This window comes from Sinohyriopsis cumingii, unplaced genomic scaffold, assembly GCF_028554795.1.
Source record: "Sinohyriopsis cumingii isolate HCF-2022 unplaced genomic scaffold, ASM2855479v2 utg002115l, whole genome shotgun sequence".
Lineage (NCBI taxonomy): Eukaryota > Metazoa > Mollusca > Bivalvia > Unionida > Unionidae > Sinohyriopsis > Sinohyriopsis cumingii.
The window spans coordinates 346,924-360,389 of NW_028316133.1; the positions used below are offsets into that span (position 1 = coordinate 346,924).

General features: G+C 35.7%; 1 protein-coding gene across 1 annotated transcript in view; it reads left to right on the forward strand.

The window, feature by feature from the left end:
* The first annotated feature begins 8,811 nt into the window (after nucleotides 1–8,811).
* The window catches only part of LOC149771130 (adaptin ear-binding coat-associated protein 2-like), a 59,940-nt gene continuing 55,285 nt past the window's right edge, over nucleotides 8,812–13,466 (forward strand). Inside the window, exon 1 of the mRNA XM_089948842.1 lies at nucleotides 8,812–8,962. Coding sequence (XP_089804968.1) covers nucleotides 8,871–8,962 — 92 coding nt within the window. The 5' untranslated portion in view covers nucleotides 8,812–8,870. The remainder of the gene's footprint in view (nucleotides 8,963–13,466) is intronic.

Consider the following 13,466-nt stretch of genomic DNA (forward strand, 5'->3'; position numbering starts at 1 on the left):
ATTGCTGTCTCTTAATAATTCTATATGCACCCCCCCCCCTTAATTCTTCCTTTTTATACAGCCCCTCTGCTTTCTTATAAATATATCATTGTGAATTTCCAAGCTTTTATTTTCCTTCCTTTATTTTCTTCATCTAATATATTTTTAGCCTGTCTCTGAGTGTTTTGTTTCTTTCCTCTGTGTTTGTTTTTTTTCAACTGTTTTTATTGCCTGTCTCCATTTTTTAAAATTCTTTTCTTGCAAAATATTTGATAGCTCTTTTCTTGAATTTATTTTTTAGAATATCCCACTCCATTATAATATTTTTATTTCCATTATTATTAAAGTCCCTTATGTCTTTATTTATTATTTCAGTAAACTGATTTTCTTCAAGGATTTTGTCGTTGTTTTTACATCTCCCTTTCCCCCATTTTATCCTACTATTTATGCAAATTTAAATGTTGATAAGTTTATGGTCCGATATTTTAACTTCCTTAATTTCAGCGTTTTTATATAATTTGTTTTGGTCGTAATTTGTGCCATAAAATCTTTCTCGTCTACTCGCTTGTTTGTTTTTGTATTCATATGTGAATTATTTCTTTAAAATATTCATATATCTACCAACTTGTGTTTATTAATAAAGTTTCCCATCTCCTGTTTAAATCTTTTATCATCCTGTGTTAGATCTCCTACTCTGTCTATATTTCCCCCCACCCAGTTAAAATCCCCTCCTATTACGAGATCTTCCATTGAAACAATTTTCAGATGTTTATATAAGTTTTCTTTAAATTGTTGTTTTTCTATATCTGTTCGCGGGAAAGCATATATTTATTATAAGTAGTTTTTCTATTAATAAGTGTATCATTCTACCAGCGAAGAACTCCCCCCCCCTCCCCATTTAACCTTTCCCAATTAAAATTTCTTCTATTTTTTTAAATAATATTTGCTACCCCTCCTCTTATGTCATCTTATTTATAATCATTAAAATAACTATTGCATCCATTTTTTCCTCAATAGCTGCAATTAGTTCTTTTGAAAATTTATTATGAGTTTCTGGAAATAAAGTCATGTCGTATTCTGTTTCCTTAGTTAGTTTTAGTATTTTTTCCCTATCTATCCCACATGTATTTGTAGAAGCTATTCGGAAGTTTTTTCCTTCCATTTCTTTACTTGTTCTTACAATCCATTATTTCTTAATATCATTAAAATATTTATTTGGTTTGTATGTATTTTAAGTCTAAGTTGCTGGGGGCACTGACCTCCTCCCCCCCCCCCTTCACTTTCGCTGTTTTGGGTTTCATTTACTTCGTTTAATTATCATTATCTGTATTGTCATATGTCTCATTTCCTACATCCAATTCCGTTTCAAATTCCATGTCACTGTCCGTATTGTCATTGTCATTATTTTTGTTGTTGTTGTTGTTGTTGTAGGGTTTAACGCCATTTTTCAGCACAAGATAGGCTATACGTGGCGGCCAGTATAATGGTGGAGGAAGAACCCTGGAAAACCCAGGGAAGAACCACCGACCCACGAGAAGCCATTATTTTTGTCTTCATCTGTACGTTCCTTGTCTTCGTGACTGTCCGTTTCATTGTCTTGTATTGATTGCCCGTTTTGAGGTTTTACTTATTCTTTTCTTGTTTTTTTTTTTTTGTTTTTTTTTTTGGGGGGGGGGGGTTTCTGTGGTAGTCCTACAACATAAGACAAATTACCCGATATTTTTGTTTTGGGAGGTGATGTGTCTTACCGCCTAACTAAAGGCGCTGTGTAGCGTGTTTTGATGTCGACTAACATTATAACGAAAGTCAAATTTTCAAAAATATCACAAACAACTGGGGCACCAATAACGACACTTTCCTACAAAGTAAAGTTATAATGATTTTGTCACACTTTACTTATCCGGATGTCTTTACTCTAATAAATACAAATTCTCATAAAAGAAATGAACCTGTTTTCAAGTTTCGTATGCTGCCAAATGTGTGAAATATTCCTGAAACTTTGACTACTCGTTTCGATGTCAACGACATCGGAACACGCTACACAAACCCGTTATTTGGATAGAAAGACAGCACTTAAACAAAAATAGCAAGTGCTATGTCTAACATTGTAGGACTTGGCCTGTGGCAGCATTTCCCGTCGTTGCCATTTGTGACGTTTTGCCTTCTGGCATGGTAATGTCACTGCCCTGTGAAGAGTTTGTGACGTCGATGGTATTTTTCCCCTTGTTTTTAGTCTAAGTTTGGGGACGTTAATGGTTTGATACCACAATAAGGTCTACCGGGCTGTGCTCAATTACGTGGGGGGGGGGGGGGCTCTCCTTCCAAGGAGCTTTCTTCTTCCTCTAAGAGGGCAAATCAATTTTTGAGCCATCTTTCCCGTTTTAGTCGGGCTCAGGAAGTTTTCCTATTCCGGACTTATCTGGGAGTTTTCATCCCTCGTTATAGCAGTCACATCAATATTTGGGATATTTGTTGTTGTTGTTGTTGTTGGGTTTAACGCCATTTTTCAGCACGATAGGCTATACATGGCGGCCAGTATTAATGGTGGAGGAAGAACCCGGAAAACCCCGGAAAGAACCACCGACCCACGAGAAGCTACTGGCAAGCTTTCTCACATGCCCACATTGGCTGAATCTTAGACTTGAACCGCCGCAGACAGAGGTGATATGGCAGTGATCCGTAACGAAGAGCGCTTTAGACCACTCGGCCACTCGGGGCCCCTTGGGATATTTGTAATATGCGTGGTAACGTCTTCATTTCTGACCAGCGCATCTCCCTTCTCTTTAGTTTTCTTCGTCTATTTCGTACTGGTAACTTGTTTGTCATTAGGTGTACTCTCCTGTCTTATTTTTATTATCATATTCCTTATCTCTGTTTGAATTTCTGCCTGTTCTTTTTCGTTTAAGTTTACTACATTGCTTGCTACTTTGTTAGCGTAAGTAGGTGCTGCCAGTATGTTTTTGCAATCTTCAGGGCAGTGTCTGGTTTGCCGACAGCGTGGACAAACCCTGTCATTCTCGCATTCCCTGTACCACGTTTTAAGTAAAACTCCCATCACAAAAAAATACGTTGGGATTTTTTGGCATCATCCTTTGGTACCGTCATGATTCTAACCCCGGATTTTACCTCCCGAAATCCCCATATTGTGGCCATCTTATCGTTTTCAACTTGGGTTTTTAACTTCCTCTCAATTTTCTCAACTATTTCCCAGTTCTCAATCTCTAGGGGGAGGCCCGAGACAAAAACATCTATGACTCTTGTCTCAACCTCTCTTACTATCGGCGATGTCTGGCTCACTTTCGCCTTAACTTCGATTTGCTGAGTGTCTAATAATGGGGTTTCTGGGTGTTTGGGATATAAGATGTACTTATTATTCCCGGCATTTTGTAACCCGTCAATCCCCTCTATCTAAATTCCCTGCCATCAATATTTCCGATTGCCCCGGGCAGTTTTGGATGTCCCCAAAGTCAATTGTTTGACAACCTGAGGAGTGGAACGCCAAAAGTCTTTACCTCCCTAAACACTCCTCCAGTTTTGTGTGAAAGTACATACTCAACTTAGTTCTAGTTGGTTGTACATGTCCTATGTTTGGCACATCAGTGTCCATTGTGGTATGAAATTAGTTCACTAGAATAGAGCTCGCTAGTATTGAAAACGAATTTCATTCTTGGTCTCACACCACTGTAAATGTATATGCTTTCGAGAAACAGTCTGCTCAACTTAGCAGAATGAATTAATGAATTGAAATCAAGTAAAAATCTAGTTTGAAGCCTTGTCAAACAAAAAGACTTTCAAACATGCGAGTGAAAATACCCACTACAATTAAATGGAAAAAATGAAACATGAAAAAACAAAGAAAAATTAAAAAATGAAAGAAAAGGACAAAAAAGAAAAAATAGCACAAATAATAGCACTAGAGATGTAGTGTGCAAAACTTACTACTCTTCTCCGGTTGACTTTCTCGCTGTTTGCTTTGTACTTGCCATTGCCAATGATAAAGTAAGACTTTACTTCTCAAGGAGTATCAGAATGGTAATTTGCAAGATAATCTGGCATTTAACCCGATGGCACACGAGCCAGGTAAAGACCGAATGAAACTGCTTTCAAAGATGCGTCTATGAACCGTATCGACGTTCCAATGCACGGGCTCCTCCGCATTAAGATGGAAAGTGTTCTTTATGTGAATTTTATTGTGCCGCTTAACCGTGACAGTGATGATGCGTTTGAAACGGCAAGCCTGTGGATTCATAAAGGTACTCGTGTGATGCTGAACCGTAAAGGCACGGATAACATTGGTTATGAAATAGATGAAGCTTTCGCAAGGATTCTTCAGACGCTGGAAAAAATTCACCAACGCAGTGACAGGATAGAATATGGACAGATGTGTGGAAGTTCAACTGCAGTTTTGCTTTTTTAATCCTAGCCATGGGTCGAGTTACATTCCAACGCTAGATCTTATTCCGCTGCTAGACGTAATTAGTGTGAACAAAATGATGATGGTTCCTGTTTTCATAATCATGTCACTCGGTAACAAAGGATACCGGTACCGCCAACATCATAGTCCAATTTTGGTTTGGAACATGCTATTTAATGTTAGGATTTTGCTATGATGCTTTTAAATGTGCCGTAACCATGCTTTCCACGAATTTAGTTTCGTCAGCTTTTTAACGTTGTCGGAATCTGCTCAAAAAATGACTGCTTAATAGATACTCTGTTTGTTTTTTTGTGCACCAGTGCATCTAAAATACATATTTAAAAAAAAAAATTAATACAAAATAAATATATATACCACTTCCCGATCTTTAAATTAAAGTAATTTTCTACTAAAATAAATTGCCTTTTTGCTCATAAGGACGCAATCTTTATTAAATAGTATATATTTGTAATACCGAAGTCTCAGTATATTTTAGTAGAAAATTACTTTCAATATAATTTAATGAAAAATTACTTTTAATACAATTTAGAGAAAATTTCAATCTTATTACTTTTACTAAAAAAATTATGTCCTAAATATTAGTATTGTGTTATAATGCTAAAGTCATTGAATATTCTATTACCACTTTGAAAAATGAAGACTTTATTAAGTTTGTTTTGTGTCATTATTTACGTTGTGAAAATAACTGCAAACTATTCTGCGCTTCCACTAAATCTCTCAATTGGTAGACTGTGTCACCTTTGCTGCATGCATCTAGATCTTTTGGTTTGGTTCTTTGACATCGGCATGGTACTTTCTCTTTTTTCTGCTGTTACTCTTTATGTTCTACTTTGAAATGTCTTCCTGCTCGTATTTTGTGTGCAATAGTGCAAAAATAATGGTTAAACAGGACTAGACAACCAATAACAACCCAGTAGACTGGATATTTCATTGGATTTTATATTTTGATTTGATGCGCGTGGTCGACGGCCACGCCAGAAAGATCGCACCATTTTTATCGTCCTTCCAGCCTAGGACTGACATTTCTTATCTACTATAATTACTGCCATTTAGAACATAAGTTTGCTGCGATATAAAATATTGTTTTCATCGATGGTTTGCATAAATATATCCTTTCTTTTAAATTAATATCCGTCAGATGGTTCATTTTTAAAATAATTGAATTTTAAGTTCGTAATAAAACATTTAATTCCAACCCTCGTAAGAAAGAGTGAAGAAGCATACAACTGTATAAATATTATCGGAATGAATATATTATATGGATAAATTTATAAATTATTATTTCTCGTGTATTTCTCATATATTTACAGATTCTGACAAGAACGCATGACGACACAAAGATGTATTGTGGGTAATATATGTGACACGAATCTTTAAAAACAACGTCTTTGTAATGATCTTTTCAATTTTACAAACCAATGATAAAATTGTATCAATCCAAATATCCAATCCTTTCAGTACCCTTTTACGACTGTAATTTATTTGCAAAAAGTGTTTTCTTCGTATATATTTGCAAGTTGTATCGTGATGTTTTTTTTATTTCTCACGAAAAAAAAATCACCACTTTCATCTCTGCCAAAAACACACCGACACACACACACACACACACACACACACACACACACAGAGTTATATTTTCACAACCTTCTCTACTATAAATGATTTTCTTCCAATCCCATTTTTGTACGTGTTATCTGTTTCTTATTGTATTTATGCAATTAATTATTTTTTCTCCTCATGTTTGTCACTTTATTGTGAATATGTAATTGAAACACATCGTTCTTTTCTAAGAGTACAACTACAGTTAAAATTTCGTCAGATTTAATTTATGTTTATTTCTAATAACTGTTGTGAAGTTAAAATACGCAAGATGTATGCATTTATCTTCCAGCTACTTTAACATTTGTATCCAAACAAGTTATAAATATAGTGCAGTCATGCCATAAACGAAAAAGTGGGGTTATTTTTAATGCGTAACTTGTTTAATTCTCGTGAGAGAAAATGTGATGGTACATTTCTTTGAAAATTTATCTATTTGAACAATTTAAGACAAGTATCCTGTGTAAACGTATGTACAAATAACAATTTTCGTCTTCTAAGTTTAAATCACGTATCCAGTTCTCATGTACATTTGGATATAAATTATTTTTGAAATAAAATCAATAAATAATTTGAAAAACATTTTTGTTTTGTTGATTGATTAACTGAATCAGAAATGACTTGATTCATCTTAGTAAGCTTCCGCATATCATTTTCAGATACTATTTTTAGCTGGCCAAACCTATCCCATAGCCGCATCCGGTACGGTCATGCGCATTTGACGTAGGGCAACTCGAGTGACCTACACTTCTTACCTGAATAGAACTTTCATCCCAGAAGACGACGAATACCTCGAATAGTTCCATCAAATATTTAATTTAAAAATAAAAAAATTAAAAACAATATTATTAAAAGATACAATAACTGAAACAGGAAAAACATATTAAATGAATCCCAAAATTGCTTATGAGACATTTAATTGGCTAAGAAATTTATTCTCTCTTTCCTAAGTTTGCTAACTCCATGAAAAAATATGGATAATAAAGACGAGTTAGCTCATCCTGCCATACATTTGCAATGGCCAATTGCTACAGTACTATCAGCTATGTGTAACTAGTGTGGCTTCTCGGATTGGGCTTGGGATCTGACTACGTTGGCATTGATGATGTTGTGCTCACCTGTATGCATCCATCCATTATGAAATTAATTATATGCAACAAAGAGATTTCTAAGTCCTCATGTTTTCATGAGTATATAGTCTTGAAGAGTCTTCTAAATACACGTAGATTTGTATAAATTGTAATTCTGGTCACAAACGAAAATCGTCCACCCACCCCGTTCCTTGCAGAAATGGATCATACAACTTTCTAAGTCCTATCCAGTACCGCGGACAGAGTAAGACAAATTACTCGGGACCACAACGGTCAGTCGGTCCACCGTTGTTTCGATTTGTGATTCATTTGGGCCTATTGGATAATTTTTCATAGGGCCCACTAATCCTGTCCGCTGACATGGTCATCTCTGATGCTTTTTGTGCTCATATCTACTTTTCTGTTTTAGACAGGTTACTGAACTATGTACTCGTGATTTTTAAACACACTATTTCTGTGAAGGGTGTACATATATAAAATCTTTAAAAATTGTTTGAAACTTTCTTCACGAACATACACTATGTTCATGACAACTGCTTAAAAGTTGCCCTACGTTGATTGTGCATGCGTTAAATATTGGAGTGGAAAAACCCAAATTCGACCTCCAGAAAAAAAGGTCTATATGATGCTTCTAATAAAAGTCAAACAGTTTTTGATACTAATATAGGGTAAACCTAGACAGTCTTGATGGCACATATGACACCCTCATATGTAAAAGGTTTATTCCACATGAATGAATCTTTACAACACGAATACAAACTAATAAACTGTTACATATAAACGTCCCAATTGCATTTACTGATTCCCAATAGCTAATATTATACTGACGTGCTGTTAAACCTACCTACCTACCTACGCACGCACACATACATACACACACACACACACATACATACATCCATCTGAAAGTTGTCTTTCTTGTTAACTCTAATCTATGCCTACTCTGCCATCGTTGAATTAACAGTCTTCGTCTGACTCAGTGTCCTGTCGATCCCAGGATAACCCAGAGTGTTATAAACAAAAGCAAACAAAACAATACGAATTTATTAGGCTACAGCTATTTGTTATATTTGTACTTCTCACCAGGTGCTTAGTGAAATAAATTATCACCGTTTATGGTATCAGCACATTGAAAAGTTCAAAGCCCTAATGTTTATGTAAGTTTTCATTTACTTTCAACGGGGATTTTTTAAATCTTGTAAATAGTTGCAGTGGATCTGTTTACATACACAAATTTGTTTACGACCATCCCAACTTCGAGGTCAACTGTACTGGTCATATTATTTGGTCGCAGAGAAAATAGCCGAGGGGTCCAAATAGTTTGCACAACATTCGGAATACTACCGTATCTTTACGAATCTATTGGAACATCAATCGGCTAATTTCGTTACAACGTGACATAACCTCTGAAGTGGTTGTAGGAATATACATTAATTTGGATGTGTTTAATGATTCGCCTCTAGCTGAGTGCAACACATAAGTTACAACAGCAAAAGCCAAAAATGTCCGATTGTGACTTTGCTTCCTTCCTCCTCCATAATGTTGTGTATGAACGAAAGTAGTTCAGAATATAGACGAGGCATTTCATCAGATTTCGTTCTCGATTTGTGGAAAAAGGCCGTGGATATCCTATTGTAATCTATCAAAGGTCGTATTTGGTCTAAGGGAAACAACTCAACTAAAAATGTATCCGAGAAGGACCGAATATTTGTAGGGGAAGTAACATATTATCGATTTCCTCTTGTACTCATTTCAATATTGACAGTATGGCGAATGAAATGTATGAACGGGTTCATTGCGTCAAAAACACCGTCCATGTGTACAAGATCCCTCCTCGCCCATCAAACAGGGGCTATAGGTAATATACAGGGGTAAAAGGTTAACATAGTTCACTTACTTGTTAGATGAAAAATCTCTACTTTCATCGAATTAGATGGTGAGGGGAAGGGGCGTACACACACACACACACACACACACACAGACAACCGTTGCCGGTAACTGGGAGATACAAGAAATTTTATTTAATGTCGGTAGTCTGAGTAGTATAAAGACAATGAAGTCTGTGTCAACGTAGTCATATAATCGTATTTACTCATCTTAAATGATTAATTCTTCTTCGAAAGTTTGATGCTATATAGTGTATGTATATGTGGTCACGTAGGCACATTTACTCATCTTAAAATTACCACCATGTCGGCCAATTCTGCGCGTTGGGTAATTCTGCGCAACGATACGTCATTTCTGTAAATTTTGGATCACGTGTTTTGTGTCAAAAATCCATTTTGTATCAAGAAAGAACGATCACAATTTAATTAAGAAAAGTGATATTCATAAAGTGTACAGAGATATCCGGCATTTCGACCCAAAATGCATATGAAAATGTGATTTCTAAATGTCAACTTGAAGACCCACTCCATGACCATCTTGAACCTGTAACCCAGAAAATCCGATTTACAATGTATTTTTAGAATTATACAAATAAATACATTATATAAAAGATGGAAATATATACCTTAAAACAATTTAATCCAAGTTTCCATTTCTGCAAGAAGTTGTCCCACATGTACAAAATCGTCTGCTACCCAATGTGTCAGCTTGCCGCTAGAATATAAATTCTTAAGAAATTCACCGGTGGATAGTCTGTTTGTAAATTCTTTAGTAATTTTTCCCCATCAGCAAGGCATTGTAAACACATTACATTCTATTCATTGTTGTTTCTCTTCCACATAATAGATTATTTTTTTTTAAATATAAAATGTTGAACTTTACTCACTTTATTACAAGATCGGTTTTGTTTGTTTAATATATCTTGCCATTTATTAGCATTATTACATTGAATGTTGTTGTTGTTGTAGGGTTTATCACCATTTTTCAGTACACGATAGGCTATACATGGCGGCCAGTATTAATGGTGGAGGAAGAACCTGGGAAATCCCCAGAAAGAACCACCAACCCTCAAGAAGCAACTGGCAAGCTTTCTCACATACCCACATTAGCCGAATCCGAGCCTCGAACCTATGCAGACAGAGGTGAGATGGCCGTGATCCGTAATGGAGAGCGCTTTAGACCACTTGGCCACTCGGGGCCTCTTTAAATTTTGTAAAACTAGCTATAAACCTGACCTAATTACTCGACTGAAATGCTGACAAAAACAGTCCAAAGTAATGCATTTCATTTCTATTGCCAGATTAATAAATATTACATCTTTTCAACGCTGTGTGAAGAATAGGCCGACATATCATGAGTTAGGAAAACACAGGGGTGGTATCCCCTGTGTCCAAAGTTAATATTATTTTAAACAGAATAATCTGGTGACAATTGCCTCTTTTCAAATGGTAAGCATTGCTGTATTTTTTTTGTTGTTGGTCAATTGGTCAAATTCGGTATGTGTTTTGCTTCAGTATTGGTGACTGAATCCTTAAGTGTGCAGAAATGCCTGACAGCATTGTAAATATTAATTGCTGGTTAAGAATTTAATACTAATATAGTTTAAACAAAGTTTGTTCGTTCTGATTATTTAATGATTTGCACCTTAACTGTCATCAAGAAACTTAGTCCTACATGTAAGACCTCGGTGCTGGTATTTATGTTTTGGGTGTCTGGGTCTCAGTCCAACTAAACACCCCAAGACTACTCCAAGACACCCCAAGACTGTCCCAAAACACTCTCACCAACTCAGCATACATATATACAATTAAATAAAGTCCGATAAAATGTAGTCAGTATAATTATGCATTATATAATTATTGTTTAACATCAGTAGAGTTTTTACCCTTTTCAGTCATTGCCAAAGGAAAGACCCCAAGACACCCAAAGACTCTTGTAAACACCCCAAGACACCTAAAAGTCATGTTTTACAGTTGAAATTCTTTATCACTTGACCAAAAAATAGTTTAATTTAATCTTAGATACCCCAAAATTGAAAATTAAAAATCCAAGAAATGTTTTAAGCTGACCTAGTCCACCACAGTGGTGAAGACTTATCGTTCATGCATGTGATTCTAAGTACTGAATAAGAGCGTTCTGTTACATATGGATAAAGGAATAACAAATGCAGCACAAAGTAATTGAATGCTCATTTTATTTTCATTTATCCATATGTACCCAGGCCACACCACAGGAAGTGCTCTTTCCATTACCCATTTTTATAATATTCTTTCGTTTTTTTGTTGTTTTTTTTTCCCCTTTCTGTTAGATTTTGAGTACATTTCTCATTGTTGATTTTGTTTTTTGCCCTTTCGTTCATGGGATGCCGTCGCTGTCCCAGTTTGCGTGCAATTCCTTTCGTCTTATTAATGATTGAAAATTACCTTTTTTCTTTATCTTTTGATTTTATGAATTTTGAATTTTGCCTATGTTTTGAGTCCACGAGAAAATTATGTTCGAGTTTTCTTTTTTTTCTTCTTCAGACAAGCAACACTAGACTGCATCATGAATATGGTAGTTTTGCTCTTCATTAGTCAGTTGATAATTTTCTGTGTCATGCAGAGAACTTCTGTAATCCATAAAATGCAAGCCTGTAACACTGTAAAGTTTATTAAATCTCTTGTATGTTTAGGCTTCCAGTCAACTGAATTTTTTAAAATATTATTGATGCATTGTTATTGGTCCAGTGTTTGTTTTCTTTGTTCTGTTGATTTGTTTCAAACACAAATTTTCTAAGTCTTGGTTTTAGATTTTTTGACATGGTATTGTTCAAAGTTGTCAAACTTTTCTTTTATTAATTGCTTAAGTTTTTCTGAGTGGCTTTTTAACTCCATGGTAGTATTGGCGTCCACGATACCTTCGCTACCAAACAGAGACCTCATGACTATATCACACTTGACCTTGTCAATTTCTACCTTGTTTTGTAGGTAAAACTTAATATTGTCTTTTAGGTGTTTTGTGCACAATTTCGTCTTGCAGAAGGAAACACGTGTTCGATAGCCTTGGTCAGCGCTTTCTCGTCATCCATGCCTAATTCCATATTCTCTGATATTCGCATTTCAGTAGTCTCCACATCATTATCAGGTTCTGTTGCCATGTTCCAGAAATGCTTTATACATTTTATATGATGCATCTTTGTGCAGAAGCAGAGGACCAAGAAAGATAGGATGGTCATTTGTATTTTTCCTCACAACTCTCTGATTTTTGTACACCAACAATGTCACATAAAAGTTTCCAAGGCCGAATATTCGGTCAGTGCCAATCAGTCGGTTCTTTGTGTTTGTTAAGAAGTGTTTCAGATCCTTTATTTTTTTTATTGTAGCAGATAATTAATGGCACTTGAAATTTGTTGTGTATCACATTTTGTACATAAGGGTATTCATTTAACATTCCCAACACATCTAAAAATCTCATCTGCTACATTGGTATTTCTTGTGCAGCTGCTTTTGTCTCTTTTCCTGGCATTATACTTCTGGTTTCGTATCACTCTCTGAACTTCTGAAGTCATGTGCACAATTCATGGAGGCTTTTTTTTCAAGTAACAATAGATTTCTCTTGATTGCTGCTTGTTCAAATTTTTGTTCATTTTTTCTCTGTTTTTTGGGCTTGTTCTTGTGAATGTTTGTCCAGAATGCACGTTTCCATGCGATTGTGAAGTTACTGGTTGAATTCCTTGGTATTCGAGCAGCGCAACATTCCTCAAGGTTTGATCAACATTATTTACGAAGTATGAGACCCTTTTTTTTAAAAGTTGGATATATTTTGAGAGTAGCATAGTACCTGCTTAAGATGACAATGCTCTCCTCGGCAGGTTGTGGTTCGAGAGGTGCCCAGTATGCCTGACCTTTGAATCTTTTCTGAAGGCAGTACTTCTGATTTTTGTGCTTAACATTTATCAAGTGTCCATTTTTAACCCCAAATATTGATTTAACTGTGTTGCCCTTTGCATTATCCTATATCCCCACAATCATCGTAAAACTTTTTTTGTGCTTAATTCCAATTGACTTACATCCCTCAAATTATCCACTAACAGAAAACAATTAGATTTATTACCAGGTGGCAACTGACTATGTACATATTCTTTTTCCTAATCAGTTTGTATGCTTCGTGACCAGAATGCCACTGTCCTGATATTGTTTCATGTTCATGCATACCGGGTAGGTGAGAGTGTTTTGGGACAATCTTGGGGTCTTTTGGTGTAGTTTTTGGGTAGTCTTTGGGTGTCTTGGGGTCTTTCCTTTGGCAAAGACCCACAAGGGAAAATATCTACTGATGTTACTCGATAATTGTGCAATACATAATTATAGTGATTGCTTTTTTATTTGATTCTTTTAATTGTATATATGCATACCGGGTAGGTGAGAGTGCTTCGGGACAATATTGGGGTCTCGGTGTAGTTTTTCGTAGTCTTGGGGTCTTTCCTTTGGTGATGACCG